The 20,157-nt window shown below is 33.2% G+C and overlaps 1 protein-coding gene across 1 annotated transcript in view; it reads right to left on the bottom strand.

Moving 5' to 3' along the window:
- LOC100164863 (POU domain protein 2) overlaps positions 1-5,780 on the bottom strand; it is a 41,450-nt gene extending 35,670 nt beyond the window's left edge. The window contains exon 1 of the mRNA XM_001944657.5: positions 4,668-5,780. Coding sequence (XP_001944692.2) covers positions 4,668-5,097 — 430 coding nt within the window. The 5' untranslated portion in view covers positions 5,098-5,780. The remainder of the gene's footprint in view (positions 1-4,667) is intronic.
- Positions 5,781-20,157: the final 14,377 nt, after the last annotated feature.

Here is a 20,157-nt window from a genome sequence, read left to right as displayed (position 1 = left end):
GGAGGGAGGGGGGTGGATGCCGGATGGGGTTACGCGGACGCGAGCCATCGGAAAACAAAACGGGGGGGGGGGGAAACAGGAGGCGCGACCCTTCCGGATAACTATATACTTGTGTTACCTATACCTCTTTTACCTCTTTTTTTTTCCGCTCTCCGTCCGTGGTACATCATATTGTACATAGGTATTATACCGAAAAGGGGTATATGCCTATACACGGAAAGAACGACGCGTGCGATGCATCACATCGATACGAGCCCGTGGCCAGAGATGCACTTATATAGTAAAATAAATACAGTATAGGTACCTAATAGGATTATAGTAATGACTCCTTCGCGATTTCCGCGGATTATTATTACAGCACTGCGCAGGTATATCTTGTGATCATATTGTAATGAAAACAAACTGCGAAATAGGCAGTCCACAAGCTAAGATCATAAGGAGAGTATTACGGCTTGGCCCCCCAAACAATTAATTTGATGCCGAAGCCCCTCACAATATTAATACATATTTTACATATTATGTCTAAGTTAAATGTACGTTAAATTATTATTTTAGATCCAGAATAAAAAGGGAATCTATTGGTTTTACAATATTTATTTCTTCTTATTTTTTCATTCTCTATGTAGATACACATTGTATTCAGGTAGATAAACTGGTTCATAAAATTCATCTATACATCACTTTATACTCAAAATCACCTCAGCTTGTTCCTTAAATCATTTTTCGAAATTCTCAATAGTTTTTCAGTAATTTAGGAAAACCTGTTGAAATTTGGACTTATAATATTATTATTATTAAGAGTAACACTCTTAGAGCATAAAAATTCATTATAAGAGACTATTGTCTTAAACAATTGTTTTAGCTCGATTGTTAAAAATTATACTAAACACGGGAAATTTTCCGAATCATGAAATGTATTTTAATTATTATTGAGTCGTAACTCCAATTTTATTATAATGGTTTAAACATTTAACATTTTAGCACGTATTATACACAATTTTATTGAAAATACAAACATTAAACGCAAATAAACAATGATTCTGGCCAATATTTATGAAACTTTAAACACAGATAATTATGTGATGGATCATTTGATGAAGGGCTATAACATTTTTGGATTTTATTGGATTTCAAAAATAAAGTTCATATTCTGAACTGAACCAGAGTTGAGATATTTAATTCGGCTCTAGAATCTCAATTTGGAAAAAAATTCAAATTGAACACATACGATTCAAAATCACAATTTTTATTTAATTTCAATGCAAACTACACCATGATTTAAGATAGAAGTTAGTTTAAAAAATGTAATGTTTGCGGGTTCCATGAAATATTTTATTTATTCGGTTCAGTTTGGTCAGTTTCATTATTATAACAAAAATTCCTAAAAAAAAAGTAAAATATTGCTATGGTAAGACAAATGTGGGGGTGTTAAGAGGCAAGGCCCCCGTGGATTTATTTGGTACAAAAATACTTTATTTTATAGGATCTCCAAGCTGGTCGGGCTTGACAAACCATATTTTATTCTCAACAGACATATATATATTTACTTAATTTTTTGTATTACAGAAGCCAAATATTTGTCTTAAGAATTTATAACCTAACCTAATATAGACCTAATCTATAACCTAACCTTCATACATTTCGTTTCTTTGGTATAGCACCACTGTGGACCGTTTGTCTAAAATATGTCACTGAAACGTAATTGTCATTATGAGGCAAATCCCGGAAAAACTATATTTGAAATATTTCAGAACAACAAACTTCGGTAATCCGGTTAAGCCATTCGATACGATGTAACGGTCAACAACGGTTAACCTGTGAACATTTCGATTGCCGATTAGTATAAATTCTTCTCGGGTGGCGTTTTTTTCTTTTTAAATGCTGCACACCCGCTTCATAGAAATTTAATATTTTATTATACGCGTATAAATCACAATAATTATGTCGTAGACGGAATTCACAGCCAGTGTAATATAGCTGAGACGTTGAGTACTCATAAACATAATATAGCGATAACCACGTAAAATGTAAACCGGGCCCACAAGTATAATATAAGTATATAATTTAATAGTTTTATAATTGTAGGAGACGCTGCCCGATGAAACGAAAATAAAAAAAAACGGAGCGAAACCGAAGCAACACGATATTGCACACGCGTGCGTTGTTCGTTTCGCAATTATATTATATTTTCTAGTTTTTACTGAGAATCGCGTTAAAGAACATGAGCGAAAAATAAACATATATTTTTGTTTTTATTGTTTTGCAGTAGGTACAACAACTTTATTGTTCGTTTCTATTATAATAAGTATACATTTTATGGATTTAAATACGATATGTGCAAGATTATTATATTATGATGGATGTTTGTAATTCACACAATCTGCGCACGAGATAAAAATGCATATAATTACCTATATTCCTGTGTGTGTATCTACATACGAATTTATAATGATAAAATGAAAACAGGTGAACCGTAAAGTAATAACTCATACATGAAATGCAAATAAATATCATAGTATAACATAAAGAAACATTGTAATTAATGAGATTTTTAACTGCCTTGGTTAAAATTTGAATAATAATTAGTATAAAGAAATGTTTTATCATAAACAAAACTGTTTTAAGTGAAATAGTACTGTATTGTTGTATAGATTATGAATTATAATGATCAAATTAATTAAATAAAATACGAATGGAAACAAGACAGATTCCTATATAATTTATTTATACAAGATATTAAAACTATACAACATCTAAATAATATACCTAATATCATGCATAATATATATTTACGGCTATACATTATTATCAGCATACTTCATAAAATATGATTGGATTCATTGAAAAGTAAGTTTTTATAATCAGATTTAACTAATTTCAAGAAACAAAATACACATTCAAAGGTACCAATATAATATGGGTATTATATGGACAAAGTGGTTAGGTATTCTATAGGTAACAAACTATCAACAACTGTTATAAGTACGCACTTTTATAAATTAATAATGATCGGACATATATTACAAAAAAATTCATATTAGGATGTTTTTGTCAATCAGTTCATTTGATTATGATTATTTCATAAGTTACGAAGTTATTTTTAATCATTTACGTTATTTAATTATGCAAAAAACGAAATTCAATAAAAAAATATACATCGTATAACATTACTCTCGAAAAATATTATTTATAAATATTGTTGTATGAGAATAAATTGAACACTATTCAATTAATTGGATATCAATGTTTCTATCCCTTATGATAAGTTTTAATAATAATATTATTAGTTTTAATTTAAGGCCACGAGGAAATTAGTTTTCTAACGTCATATCAATAATGTAATCGTAATTTCACGGATTACGTCGTACACGTGCCGTCTCAAATAATCTATCAATCTCGTATAGGTATATTATTCTAATTTTGTATCTAGAATTTGGGAAATGTAGACGGACGTACAATGGTTACATTCAAACCCGTATCCCGTAAAAATAGAATTTCTGCGAAATGCTATTTTTTTTTAATCTTAAGTACCTATTTAATTTTATTTTCATCAGGATCAAACTGCAGTTATGCACTCTTTATCGTCTTATTCGATAGAAAGTAATGGCACAATTTAATATTATGTATGCCCCCCAAATTCCCATTGAATTAAATTCCAAAATTAAGTCGTTGACGAACTATGTACATACAATATTATTAATCATTGCATAATATTGTCGAGTTGGAGATAATTAATAGGTTGTGGGAATAATATTATATAGACTATCAACCGGCATAAATGGCAAATCAATCATATAGGCTAAATGCATAATATTCCAAAACGATTTCTATTAATAATTATGAAATTACACGTTCTTGCAGGCGCGTTCAGAAGGCTACTAATACTATATATGAAATAATAATTGTTTAAGGAGAGATATGTCTGCAATTGTTTCGTCGCATCATATTTAATCGGACAGGTTAGGGTACCACAGTGTATAATTATTATGATTATAATATTAAGCCTACTCTGACGTATACGCGATTGACGAATTCGGGAAAACATGATGATATTCACCGGATAATCATTCACCGGAAATAACTCTCGTCTTGTGAGAGTCGGATTTTCGATAATAATATAACCATTAGACCATGACTAATTGACACGTCGTTACTAAACACGATCGCTAATTATAATAATATCCAAGTGCCCTTGTTCTAAATATCGTACAAGACGTGAGACGACTATTCCGAATAATATGACGTAAAATCGATCGTCGATGAATCGCGGACGCGTCGACGTCGCACACGATTCGCAATCGCTACTGCCTATGCGAAATAATTATTAACAGGTGCCGCGGGATGGGTGGCGACATGCCAATAGGGTCCAAAAAAGTGGAAGAAGAAGCATGTAGTTATAGTATCATAAGAAAAATATAATATTATATTGTGAGAAATCATCGGGGCGTGTAAAAAAAAAATATGCATAACTGAATATTTAAATGTCATAATATTCATTGGGATATAATACTCAAGGGGGTACCTTCGCATAAGTATTTTCCAAAAAAAAGAAGACCTCCGTACCCCCTCCCCCACGTCACACCTAAATTCAAGCACTGGCCGAATAGCAACGTCTATAAAAAAAATGCTACAATCGAGCAGGTCGATAATATTATGTCGAGGCTTACCGTTTTCGTTGGGCGTGGGCGGCGGCAGTGGCGACGACTGATCGCCTCGACTCCTCCTGCCTCCGATACTGCCGCGTTCGTCGTCTTCGTCGTCTTCGTTGTCGTCGTCGTCGTCATCGTCTTCGGACGACGAACCGACGGCCGCGTGGACGGCGCGCATCAGGGCCATCGGTGGTGGCGGTGAGGGCCCCGCCGACTTGGCGGACGACGGCTGGTGGCCGGCCGCCACCCGGTTGTGATGGTTGTTATGGTGGTGGTGCGCAAAGTACGGATGCGCCCGGCCACCGTTGTTGTACTTGGGCACGGAAAGCGAACTGAGGTCGAGCGGCTGTTGGTCGGTGGCCGCGGCTGTGGCGGCGGTGACGTCGCACGAAGACGGCCGCCGTCCGGCCAGCAGACCGCCGATCCGGTGGTGCTGTTGCAGGATCATAGCCGCGGTCGCGGCCGCTGCTGCAGCCGCCTTGTCCGAGGGCGGCGAGTCGTTGTTGTTGTTGTTCTTACTGCTGTGGTTGTTGTTGTTGTTCAGGTTGTGGAACTTGTGCAGGTTCCGGTAGAATTCGAACCCGGCCGGGTGGAACTTGTGCGCGAGCTTTGACTCGTCGTCGACGCGGCGGTACTGGGCTCCGGTGGCCGTGGCCAGCCTCAGCCCCTCTCCGCCGGCCACCGCGGGTAAGCCCTCCAGCTTAACGGACGGACGGAAACACGGACGAACGCGCGCGCGCGACGAATGCTCGCACGGAAAACGTGTCTCGGCAACGGCACAATCGCGCGTACACGATTTTTATGAAAATGAATATTATCACCGCGCGTATATATTGAATTGTAATTATATAAAATTAAGTGTATAATATAATATTAATATATAGGTAACAACGACGATCTTAATAATAATGCGATATTAATGATAATATCGTTTAATATTCGACACGGGCACTGTCTCGCGACGACGATTTTTTTTGGGTTTCCACTATAGGGTGCGAACAAAGATTTATTTATTTTTTTTTAAAAATACGGAAAATAAAAAACGGAAAAAAACCCAAAAAAAAACGGACGATAACCGCACGCGGGACGACCGTGTACGTTTGACCGGTGCGTATGACTATATGAAGGCGGCGCGCGGTGTCGTCTCATTCAGTCGTCGCAGTCGCCGTCGTCGGCCACCGCCGCCGCCGCGCCACCACCACCGACGCAGCATCGTCGGTTCTACGGGTGGGGGGGGAGATACTAACACACACAGGTACTGGTGGGGCCGTCCGAGGGGGCATGACGGGCGGCGGGACCAATCGGAACACGCCCCGCGTGCGTGTGCGCGCCGGTGATCCGCGGCGCGAGCGCCGAGCGCTGTTCGCAAGCATTTCCGTCGGAGGCGACGACGATTTTCCACTCCGTCCCCGTCGGACGAACGTGTGCACGTATACGGATTTGCAAAACTTTCGAGCCCCCCCAACCCTTCCCACGACCACCCCTCTCGTGTCGTCCACCCGGCGACCCTTGTAACTTTTCGCGCGGGTACGGATTTTTGCTTGCATCTCCTGTCTCCCCGAAAGGACACGCCTAGTTCTTTAAATCGGACTTCCGTTTGGCCGCGCGGCTTTTTAAGGTTTTCTTCTACGCTTTTTTTAGTTTTTTCATTTTTTTTTTTTATTTATACGCACGGCATTTTCTTTTTTTTTAACATAATATAATAATATAATACAATATATTTATTATACTTGCGCGTCGCTGCAGCAGGTATTTGGCTCCGTTCAAATATTATTCTGTTTCGTTATTGTATTTTTTTTCTCCAACTACCTACCTGTATACGTATACGTTCTTCAAGCACCGACAGACGCGTTGAACATTCGTTTAAACTTTAAAGTTATATATCGCCTATTTTAAATTCTACCCTGATAAACGACGCCATTCGTTCGTGCGATATATTATTATAGTAAAGACTATTTTACCACGTTGTTAAAAGTATAGGTTCGACTTTACTGTATACAGGCGCGCACCTCTATATAAAACCGCACAATTTATCATTTGCAGGAATAACTTGATAAAAATACAGTAACTATATAGTAATACTTTAATAGTATATACATACACGTCCATAACACTCTATAGCATAAAAACCAAAATTTGTTCCTCCCAACGTTCGAAATAATTTTCAATTATTACACGTAAATGTTAAAGAATTCATCAATCATAAAAATATTTACTTTTCATAATAATTTGATCAATACATAATATATAGTTCGTTCTTACTACGAATCGGACATATTTTTATATATTTACAGCTGCCAATAATTGGATAATATACATATACGCATTCATTATATCGTCTAATTTATTATGCGTAAAGCTATTTTCTATACTTGTATACAGCTATATCGTATTGATTACGTACATACGCTGAATTAAAGCTTATAATCGATACCTACATAAACCGCCTATTATGTATTATTTATTATAAACCACATAAAAAATAAAAATACCTAATGCTAATGGTAAAAATCATATTTAAATTAAAATCTTCATACCTATATTTTAATAGCCAGTAGGTAGCTATTTCTACAATGGCGCATAATAGAATGGCATGCAAAAGTCATAATAAACTTATCATTTTTATTAGTCTGAGACACTAAGACATATTATCGTTATAGATTTATAAGTTATAGCCTATAATATTATATGCATATTGCATATACTTTACATTTTATATTTATTGTTTTTATTGAACCATGTTAGACATACATAATAGTATATAAGAAAAACATAGTATTATAAAAAAAAAATTCACAAATATTTGCAATTTTGTATAATTTAAATGTATACGGCCATAATCCTATACCTACTTATACGACTGTATACCTATATAATTGTAGAGCGATAAAAACTATCGAAAATAAAGCCAACGGATTCGGAAACGTGTCGCTTTAGAAACTATTATGCTATTATATAAAAACAACGATAAAATCCCTTTTGCTAAGTCCCCGCGGTAGTGCAAAAGCAGCCTTACTGCACATCGCGCTAATAATATATAGGCGGTTGAGTTCACGCTTTCTACACTGTATATATATATAGTATATGGGTATAGTGTACAGTGTAGTATATACACATTATATGACACTTTTATAGTCGTATAGGTATATCTTATGGGTGCTGCAATGACGCAGGGCAAGCACTTGTATACGAGTAAATCAGGCACGAGTTCATAAACATATAGGATGAAAACAATCGGTCGTATTTAGTTGTGGTACCTATAACCCAACCGTTGTGCGGAGTGCGGGTACTACCGAAATCAAAAAGTTTTCGGCTAATCCGTACGACCGTCGTGTATAGGTACACTGCAATATATAATATTAAAATATGTTAGTAATATTATGATTATTAACTTATAATCTTAATAATTAATATATGTTATTATTTAACTCACGGACGATGATATTATAAAAATTATTAATTACATAATATATTATTATATTTATAGTTACCGCACGACCTGCAGCAGGACTGCATGGAACTACAAGTCACTACAGTGAGACGACAAGTCGGGCGAACTCCGTGTCCCTTTTTTTCAGGGGATGGTGGGGGGGGGGGTGTATAGGTTGACGTGTATACTGACACGGGCGAACACACGACGGTATAATATATTACAACTCTAAGTCATTGCTATTGTTTTGAATTGTTATTTCTTTCGCCATGATGCGGAGATGTGATTTCTACTCCGCGCGACGCTTTATAACGACATTCGACGTTCGAATTTTCCCGCCCGATCACCGCGGCCGTCTCCCTTTACATAATATCCTATATAATATGTATTGCGCATATAATATCATGTATAGATGAGCACCTATATACTGTACAATAATTTTCAAAGACTGTATAGATCACTCCCTCGACCTCGCGACGTTTCGTCCATATGACCTACCCGCGCGGTATATACTCACGCACACGTGTGGGAAATTTGTTTCGCCCACACCTTATTCATGATGCATATTACAACACATAATAATAATATCGCGAGCCCTTCATCAGTGCCTTTTGTGTTACGGCCGGGGGTCGTCGAACACTGCACATATTATGTATAATGCATATACGACCCGTCATATTCTAATTGCACTCGTAGCGTACCTATATATATATATTATAATATAATATATATATATATACTGGGGTATTATTCGACACAACAATACAACGGTCATTTCGCCGCGATGGACTATATATATGTATAATAATAATATAATATATATTATACGAGCGCACACCTCTGCATAGCATATACAAACTATAACGACGACGACGACGACGACGATAATAATAATAATAGACGCGCGACGAGAGTCGTTATATGCGCGTATAATAATATACGAAATGTTATTTATTTTCCCCATTTTATTGCTATTCGCGCCTCCACCCCCGCGTATATATATAGGTACCTCCGGATACGGGACACGCCGCTGTATATATATACAATATGCGCGTATATGGATGACGACGACGACTTGGACGACTATGCGACAACTGGGTCATTTCAACAGATGTTGACGTTATACACGCACATAATATATAATATACGCGCGTTTATATATATAGGTACCTTTAATAATAATAATAATAATAATAATATAATGCGTATACCATATCGTGCATTATGTGTGTATATATATATATAAGTTTAGCAGCCTCCGAATGGTCATCTCGTCCACACTGCCAAAAGGTGCGGCGCGGGGGCGGTATTGATTTTTCGCATTCACACACACGGGCGCCGCACCCGCACGCACACACGCACACTTACGCACAATGGGGCCCGCGGTGTTGACCGGTGCACGTCGCGCAGAGGGGACGTATTATTATTATTATTATTATTATTATTATTTTAACCAGACGGACGCCGCACGCGTTACACTATATAATATAATATAATATTATGTATATATCGTTATTATAATAACGGATTTCTAACGCGCCAAGTATTTTTGTAATAACATATAAATAATATGTAGGCAATGATAGGTGCCTATATATCTAGGTACTTATACTATATATATTATACGCGGGTTGTGTTTGACCGACTTCGCTCGCAGCCGCCAACGGACGGCGCCGTACTTATGTTTCATCACACGATATAATAATACATAATATATTATAATAATATTATGTACTTTAATAAGTAATAACTAAGATAGAGACAGGAATTATAATATATACATTTTTCAATAAAATTGGTGCTAAATAATTAAACGGTATGCATATGCAGAGTCAATAATGCGCTCGAAAACGTTCAAAACATGCACTACCTGTCTACCTATGTATATAGCATTAAAAATCCTTAACTTTCAACTGCAGTATGCATCCATTTGCAAAATAACATTTGGTCTATGAAATCAGTTGGATCAGAAACTGCCAAATTTCAAATCCTCAGTATGAACATGCGAATGCATCTAATTCCATTAGTGACGTATAAACGATGATTTAATTCGGGGGGGGGGGGGGTGAAGTTAACTGAAATCATTCCATGGTCTATAGTAATAATAATAATGATAACCATACATGAAGGAATCAAATTGTGTCTCGTTATTTTTTTGGCGACAAAAGTTTTAATAGTGCATGTTAAGTGATATCTTGATTTGACCCTCACCCGGACTCGTCTCAAAAACAATTCTACGCGATACCCTATTATTATTGCTTCTCACAGACGTCTTGTCTAGGTTATAAAATTACACTTAGTTACAGTCTACAGATATTAACATCTCTGTTTTAATGTTATTTTAACTATAATTATATTATAATGATTGTCGATTGATAGTCATAATACTTTTACAAATATACTATATTAATTACTTACGTTTGAACAACCTATATAGATATGTGTTTTATTCAATCAACATTCTTCGAGCACTGAGTGGAAATCAATGGGTAAATGTATATTACCGGTTGGGTATAACTTTTTTACAAATACAATAATGTGTGGATACCTATACTATAGAATGAGTCATATTTCAGATTAGAATATACATAATAGGTAAAATATAACTTAATGATACATTAAATATAGACTAGAGTCATTAGTGAATATAGGGGAGGGGGGTTAGGAGCTAAGCCCCCCTTAAATCTCTAGCGTTATTTGATCCTATATAACTTAAGTACATAACATATACTTATATATAACCATTTATATATAATTATATAATAAATAATGATGCATTTATAAATATTATGCTGTGGCTGGAAGTACCGCGCTTTTTACTTTTATTTTACAGTACAGCGCACAGCCTTTTTTTGATGTGATTCATGCAATGGTACTTGGTAGCGCACCGATTTGTTTCGGTGCAGCAACAGCACCACTGCACCAGCACACTGTTTTAGCACGCTCTTGCTCTAGAAACGGCTAAAAAGACACTCCTATATTATTTTCCAATGTAAACACCACCCATTTCGTCCTATACTTTGAACGCTACTTCAACACATAAATTTAGAGTTAAAAGTTTAACAAGCAAATGTTTATATTATAATTTTCTATAATTTGCAGCAAAATTAACTAATAAAATATTTATTTTTTATTCTACACTAAAACATATAAGATTCGTTAAAAATTAAAAATAAATTTAGTTACATGATGTACTAAATTGATGAATTTAATCAATGATTTGATGATGTCAGTAGACTATAAAAAAATACTGAAATGACATCACTGGGCATACCTACTGTGCACGAATAGGTAGTAGGTATTATAAAAAAAATTGAGTCACATTTTTGTAAACATCGGCCGATGGGTTTAACTGTTTTGACTTTTGATTGAGATTTGCCTCTAAAACCTACAGAAAAGGACATAGATATTATTTTCCCAAATAAAAAATAGCAGAGCGCGCGTATTAAGAAGCGCATTTGCCAAGATTTACATACAAGTATAGCGATTGTTGTATAGTCAACTGGTTATTTTGTTATTGAGAACGGTATAGCGTGATACCTAGAGCATTTCATCAAATTTAGTTATTTATAGTGACTATTCGAACCATTGATAATATGCACCGGTGCCAAATTTCGTACCAAACATAATATTATAGGTATGATAGGCACAACATGATATGTTACAGCACAGTTACTGTTACAACTGTGCGACGTGACGAAGAAGCTATTAAATATTGAATAAGTGCGCCTATCGCCTTAATAATATCTAATACCTATACGGTATATCGATACCGAGACGAATATTATGCCCTCCCACTTGAGCAAAATTCTCGAAAATATTTATTCAAATATCTCGTATCATGTAATTGAATGAATTTGTAAATGAAAATGTGTGTTCGACATTATAGTATAGATACATCTTCAAGTATAATATAAAAAAAAACACGAAAGGGGCCAGAGACATATGTTCCAGCTCCCTGTAATGTGATAAATAAGTACCTATTCATATATTTTCTATTGCTAGATTTAAGTACACGTACGTGACGTCGAGTATTACGTAAACTCAATATCGTCACTTAAGCGGCGACACTACGTATCTCTTTGTTTTTGCAACTCGTATGTAATAGAAATAAAAAAAAATCAATGCCTTCGTGGTCCAGGAATTGATGTACCTCCTATAGTGTCTGCTCTTATTATTAATGTATGGCGTTGCCTTTTAAGTGGTGATATATTTTTCGGGGTATCGTTGATATGTTGGTTTGCACTTATATATTATAAATCCAACAGGTATAAATTACATTCTTACAAATATTGTGATCAGAGCCTATAACGAAGAAACAATAACAATAAATAGTATGTGAGGATAATCCTGCAGCAGGACGAGTGACAGTTAAACTGAAAACAAGTGACAACAGTAGGTATAATAGAGTATTATGTACGTCATGACGTTTTATAGGTCACATCATCACTGCCACTATTAACCTTCCTCGTATCACACACTGTATAGTACACCACCATAATACGTCCATATTTTATGATATGTTAATAATTATTATTATTGTATTTATTTGTATTGGAAAAAGGTACTATAAAAATTCAAAAAATTTTAGATTCTGAGTAGAGCGATGAATGTTTTTTATCATGTTTTTATCTCGAAATGTCCCTCCCTGTAGCTATTGTAGGAACTCCGGGAGTCTACGGTGTATAATATTGTTTGAACCCACCCAACGACGATAACAACCGGGACATAATGACATATATATTATATTATATATTTACATAATAATAAATGTGTGATAATGTTAATCAACGTCAAGTCGCATTCATCAATCACTTGAATTCTTCATACGCTAATTTAGTGTCAAAATTTGCTGACAAATATATCGTGACTTGGCCGCAGTTGGTAACAATGTTATATTACCTACGCTTAAATAATGTTCAAATCAGCCATAATTTTATCATTATAGGTATAATATAATCAAAAAATATGTAGATACCTATACAAAGTTTTTAATCAAATTTACTATAAAGAATTTACTGTACATTTTTACGTGATATTTACAATTTTCTATAATAATGATAATATTATATTTTTCGACATAAAAAAATAGTTGTTTAAAAACAGTTATCTGACATAACTAGATAAAACTATTATTAAATAAATATAAATCGTAATTGAAAACCATAAGTATATAATATAATACTATATAAACCTATGTATAATATAATATTATATTCTTAACGCCTGTATAGTTTGTAGATAATAATAATATGTTCCCCGGCATAGATATTATTTGTATTATATTTTCAATCCTTTATTCTATATAGCTATATTTTATCGTTAGATTTAAGTATAATAATATATTAGGTATATTATATTATTTATAACTTTAAAATATAAGTTAATGCTTGATTTTAAATTAAATGTTTCCAAACCAATATTTTGGGGGCAAGTATTGTGCATGTTCATGCCACACGGAAAAAAACAATATTTTTACAATCGATGTACTTATATGACATTTTGAAAACTATTCTGTAAGAACTATAAAATTATCACCGGTATATGTAGGGGTTTTTTCTGAAATAAACAAAAATAAACAAATAAATCATTTGGACTTTACAGATTCCACTTTCCACTGATATATATAAAATGTTACGTATTTATTTGTCTATACTATTATACTTACACATACTTCCAAATCAATGGCACAGTACCTACTCCAATAATGCCTTGATTTGGTCTTTATATTAATTGTCACGGCCAAACAAGCTCTTACAGGAAATTGAACCCTTCGAATTTTTATACAAAAATCGTTAAGGCATAAATTCGTTTATATATAGGCGTATCTAATTAAGGTGATAATTTAAAAGGGTCCTAATATCTAATTAGTACATAGTAATGGAACCTTTATGATTGCATATTATACAAGTATCGATTTTTAAAAATTGAGGTTACGTTTTTGGTGTTCTCAGTTTAACTTTTTAAGATTTAAAACTGCATGGAAAAAAACAATGTATAGCATCGAAATATTGCTTAGAATATTATCAAATAAAAATAGTTTTTGTTCATGAATACGTGTCGTTTGTCGGCAGGTACCTACCTACATTCATTTTGCACTTAAATAAGACCGAACTCGTTTAAATTGCAGTTATTTTATTTCAATGTGTGAAACAACTAAAGTATACGAGTATAAGTATGTTAAAAAGTACATTTATGACATATTATATTCAAATTTGTACGGAAATATAAATATTATAGACTATAGTATAATATATCGCTATATGCCTATATGTATTAATTCATAATAAATTATTTAAATAATATACCTAGTTGATTATGTTATATGATAACAATAATAATGAAAATTAAGAATATACAACATTAAAATATGTTGATCAGTGGCATTCGCTGTTAATTATTTTGTTAAGTACGAAACATAAACATTTTTTTTTTTATCACATTTAGTTAAAATTTTAAAAACCTTTTTCAAATATTTAGCGGTTATTTTTTCAGTTATAAATTAACATGTGCTATAGTAAAATTTATTACAATTGATTTCATATTACATTATTACCTATATGTACCTACTTTTTATTTATTTTTCGTATCATATTAAAATCTTCAATTTCAGAAATAACCAAGTAAACGATCTGAGGTTGAAAGTTATGAAAAAATAACTTATTGAAGATCGGTATTATAGCCTTATATAGGTATACTTATATTATTCATGCTGTATAATACGTAAATATATACTTATATATATTATGGTTGCCGATTAATGTCAACGCATGGACGGATAATACAACCCCGCTGTGAGGAAAATATTCAGGAAGGGTCCGGCCCACGGGAAAGGGAAATACAATAATCGTATTTTAAAAGTATATAATATTATTATATACCGCGCAGACGTGAAGCATTTTTAATACAATATGGAATAGCCTAATTACATTAAATGATACACTGAAAAGGTATAAATTTCCATTACCATTTTATATGTGGGTACCGCATGTTGTTCGATCCCTCTCGACTTATTAGCTGTTTTTAATAGCGCATTAATCTTCGGCCATTTTTCATTAGTTGTATGTATATTTTTTGGGGTGAAATAGTTCGAAAATGATACATAATATCAACTCTGATGCAGACTGAAATAATATATTAATTCAATACGTTAAGTCATTCCGCTATAGTGTATACGAAGAATATTATATTTACACGCAATTACCTACCTATGTGTTTTTACAATAATACGCCATTTCTGTTGCCTGTAGTAGTTGGTAACACTCAAATAATATATTGTGCTGCAGTTAAGGTTAAAATAAATATTTTATAGTGCCCACGGACGGATCCAACGGACGGATCGTGTTGCTTAATCGCAATAATTTGCGTCTTGAACAAAACACTTCACGCATCACCTGCACTCTGCACTCATGCTACAACATGGTATATATAGTTAGGTAGGTACCTACATAAAAATGATAGGCAAAATTCGTTTCCTTTCGATTCTCTCCCCCATTTGTTGCTGTTAAATCATTCAATTTGTCGATCATCGCGGGATAAGCACAAAAATACAACCTTATAACAAACCTGACCTGAGGTTTTATCTTTTCTTTACTATACATTGTTAAAATATAATTACATTCCGGTTCCCTGCGTGGGAGTTTCGTATACATACATCAATAATATTATATACCTGTTCTCTTGCCATCCATATATTTTGCATGGATGATGTAAAAAAAAAAAAATTTACACACCCAAAGACTATGAAAAGAGTTTCGACTGGATTTTGATTAAAGGAAAAAAATCGCTCCCCAATCGGAGTTGACCTAGATTCCCTATACACATAATCTTGTAATTATTCTCGCAGTTTCCGTCGAAATTCGCACCCATCTGTTAAAAAAAACACCCCAATAACGGAATAAAAAGAGGTTTTGGAATATTTTTTCCCATGAATATCCACCTTTATGTATGTTTTTTTCAACAAAAAACGATGGGGATTCGTATAATATATATATATATACATATAATTTTTTTTAGTGTGAGACCAAGATTTTTAGGTCAACGGCTGCTGGGGATTTTTACTGTTTTTTAGAAACGATACATAATACGTTGTAGTGACAACCCTCTTTGGTTTGTCTAGCGTCTCCGGGGTGTATTGTGTCGTTTTTTTTTACGTTTCACGGAAAAAAAACATACAAAACGTATAATATACGTATTCAAAGTAAATACCGATAAATTGAAAAGGGTTTGCCGAAAACCAGGAAATATCAAAATGCCCATGCATATAGGTACAAACGTACAATGATTCGGTTAAATCCATTGTTTGAAGGGTTGCCGTAAACAAATTTTTTCAAACCCTTTTTTCGGGATGAACCTTTGTCACACAAATTTAATTTTATAAAATGTCACACCTAACTATATCTATATTTTATGTTACTTTTTTGAGTACCTCAAGAATATATATAACCGAAATCTGAAAATAACGTTGACAAACACGAATTGTTACACGACAGTTGGGACCGTTAAGAGAAGAATGTATATATAATGACTAGGTATATATTATGTATTCTTATATAATTAGTAGGTATGAATAGGTATGTGTTGGTGCAAAAAGGTGACTATAATAATAATTAATGTGTGTACTTATTCAATGTAGAAGTGTTGAACCTAGGTACTGAACATAGCAATAACGGTTATTTAAATTTTATAAAAATAATAAATTTTAATTAAAAAAGAATGTGTTTTTATAAGATGAATTAACACAAGCAAGTAACGATAATTTGTATAATAATGATAAAATTAATACACAATATTATGCGTAATTAAGGATTATGCAAATATTAATAATATCTAGAATTCTTTTCTGCTCGTGTATGAGATATTTTCATTAAAATGTAAACAACTAACAAGTATCTAACATTTTTGTCTTCTAACCAATTTAAATTAATACCTATGGTAGTATGAGCAATATAAATATTGAATGCAGAATGAATATGACATAAAATATGTGATGTTTGACAATTACCTTGTGAAATATTTTATAACTAATTTTGTTATTTACCGGTTTAATTTGATTACAAAATGTATTGTTTATATTGTATGATACCATAATATACCATCATAACATTTTAGAACGTTAATGTAAATTATCTCGATTAAACTATTGAATTTTGGATTAGTTATTGTATCATAATATCTTGGCTTATTATGATGGTTGTATGATATAATTATGGCTACACATGTGGTAAGATTGTAACATATTAAGTCGTATCTTAATATATTATCAAATTTAATATTGGAATAAATAGCCTACCTATTTAATATAATACATTGGTCAACTGTATAATACAATATAATAATATACGATAAATGTCAAAATTTTTATTTCAAACACTTTTTAAAAATAATTGAGCCAAATGCATATGCCTAGGGAGTGGGAACAGATGGGTATTGTGCACATCCGTATAAAAAACGCTATATCACGACATCATTTTTACTGGCGTCTGGCAGGCTTATGTTTCGCTCAACAACAGTGATTTGAATACGCATAATATATATATATTTATTATTTCGTTTCACGCATCACAATAGGAGGCGTACGGCGTTTCACGGGTAAAAAGATATTGAACGACGGACCATTAATAACGCGAAACCGAGACCGCTGTGCACCGGGGTATACGTACATTATACATGTAAGGTTAAGAAAAAGACGAAGCAAAAAAAACAGTGTTTTTTTGTCGATCCCCGCTCAGCACCGTATAGTATTTACCCCCTAGCGAATTTACATAATATAAAACGACTGTGTACGTCAAAAGAATTTCGCATACCTACATAGTCTCTTGTTAGCTCCAGTCAATCGTAACACCCTATATAAACTGAAGGTATAATGCGATATAATATAATATATTATACGTGTGCAATGTGCATATAATATGCATAATATACCTACCTTCGTACACGCGGCGGAAAAAACTGCGCTCTGCATCTACATACATATTAAAACGTGAGAGGGGTGGGTTATACTACAAGGGTAGATGTATCCCTGAAAGTTTGTCGATCCGTCAACAGGTGAAGGAGGTATTATTTATGTATACCGTAATGTATGCGCGACCGCGTACGCAAATCAGAAAAAAGGGGTGTGCCGTTTTTTAACCCACGCTAAAAAATGATCCTTCAAAATACGCGCATGTACATTACATTATAATATAGTGGTATATAATATTATAACGACCAAATTATGTAATACCAAAATGGCGATAGTCGATTTGTCGAAAGAGCGCAGTAATATATAGATCAAATTCATGTATATAGTAGTTGTTATTGTTACATTGTTTTATTAGCATAATACGAAAACACTTGCAACAGTTCACTCTATATATAGTCTATGATTTTATTAATAATATATTCATATGTGTAATTAAAGGGCACCCGACAAAAATGGGCCATAATTAACCTTTTTTCAAAATGTTATACCGCCGTAATTGGGCCACTATACAGATTTACATTTATAACAGGTACTATGTAGGCTCGGTGATTGGGCTACTATTAAATTTTAAATTTTAAATTTTAATAAAACAATATTTAATATAGGTAATACGTAGTTACAATACCTCACACGAAGCTTTACTTGAACTTTGAAGCGACTGCATGCCTCATCAAAAGGTAATAAATTATACAATATTAAATAATATAGAATTAGCAGCGTCCACAGCTCTGGATAACTCGTCCTATGTCGTCTTCGTCTGATTAACATTAACGTAAAAAGACGTTAAAAAAATTGTATGCTCAAGCCACCTCTGTGTTCTTAATAATATATAATATAGTAGGTACAATGGTGCATATTGGATATATGACTAATATGGAGGGTATAGGATAACATTTTGTAATATATATATTACTATGGTGTTGAGTGCTGTTACATTTAATTTTTGTAAAAGCTAATTTCCAGTAATAATTATTATTGTCTATTGCCATTTTTATCGAGAACGGAAATAAAATATGTTATCATGTGTACGTAATTACATTGTTACACCGGAGTGGTAGAATCTATAGATGATTTACTGAAGTAAATAATACTTAATATTCGTGATAAAATGGTCTAGACATAACATACCTACTATTAACAATCGTTGTAATTGACACAGAAGTACCTATTCATAATCGATGATAAAACACAGCTATAAAGGTAGTTACTAATGAGTAGGTTAGGTTACATTTAGAATTTGGTTTTATTTCGTATTATTTTAGATACTCTTACTAGTCGCATTAAATAAAGAAATGTATAGTAAAAATTACAAAAATTAAACCAATTTAATAAAGTAATTTTTTTTTTTAAATGTTTACTTATTATTGATTTTAATTGAACTGAAAATAGGCTAGAATTTCGATTAGGTAAGTTTATGTTTTATGCTTAGAAATGAATACGATAGCAAATTTAAGTCAGTACAAATTACAATTTGTTGATGGAACTAAAATATAATTGTGATACAGACGATATACAGTATAATTTGTAATTAAATATTAATTTAAGTATAATGTTTTATTGATTTTATTATAATATATAATATTATAGACTTAATGGTAGAAAACCCGCACAAATATTCACATGTTCTTATTTGAGAATTAATTTTAAATTATTATTCTGTTTTCGATCAATCGTCTACGAAATAAATATATTTGAAAATATTAAATATCAATGCAAACACAATACTAAAACTTACTATTTCAGCTAGTGAGTATAGCGATGCCGAAATAACTACATTACCTATTTACCTCATGAAAATACAAGTGGTTTGTCAACCTCCCAGTTTATTTAAATATAATTTCTTAATCTCTGACCTATTGTTTAATAGGAGTTGTTTTATGGTATATATATATAGTAATTACGGGGTCCAGGCGTACAGATACAATATCGTGAGTGTTAAGTTGAGTCTGATATAGGTGATAATTAGCAACCAGAGTCGGTCACGATAGGTATTATCTATTGTATATTATTACTGGGACTGTATTACATTCGATTTCCATCTCTCTTTCACTCTGTCGCTGTCTTTTCCCCTCTCATACTCTCTATCAGTCTATCTCTTATTTTTTATGACATTA

The sequence above is a fragment of the Acyrthosiphon pisum genome, chromosome A1 (assembly GCF_005508785.2).
Source record: "Acyrthosiphon pisum isolate AL4f chromosome A1, pea_aphid_22Mar2018_4r6ur, whole genome shotgun sequence".
Taxonomy (NCBI): Eukaryota; Metazoa; Arthropoda; class Insecta; order Hemiptera; family Aphididae; genus Acyrthosiphon; species Acyrthosiphon pisum.
The sequence above is the reverse complement of the archived record's forward strand: the minus strand, read 5'-3'. Positions and strand labels throughout refer to the sequence as shown.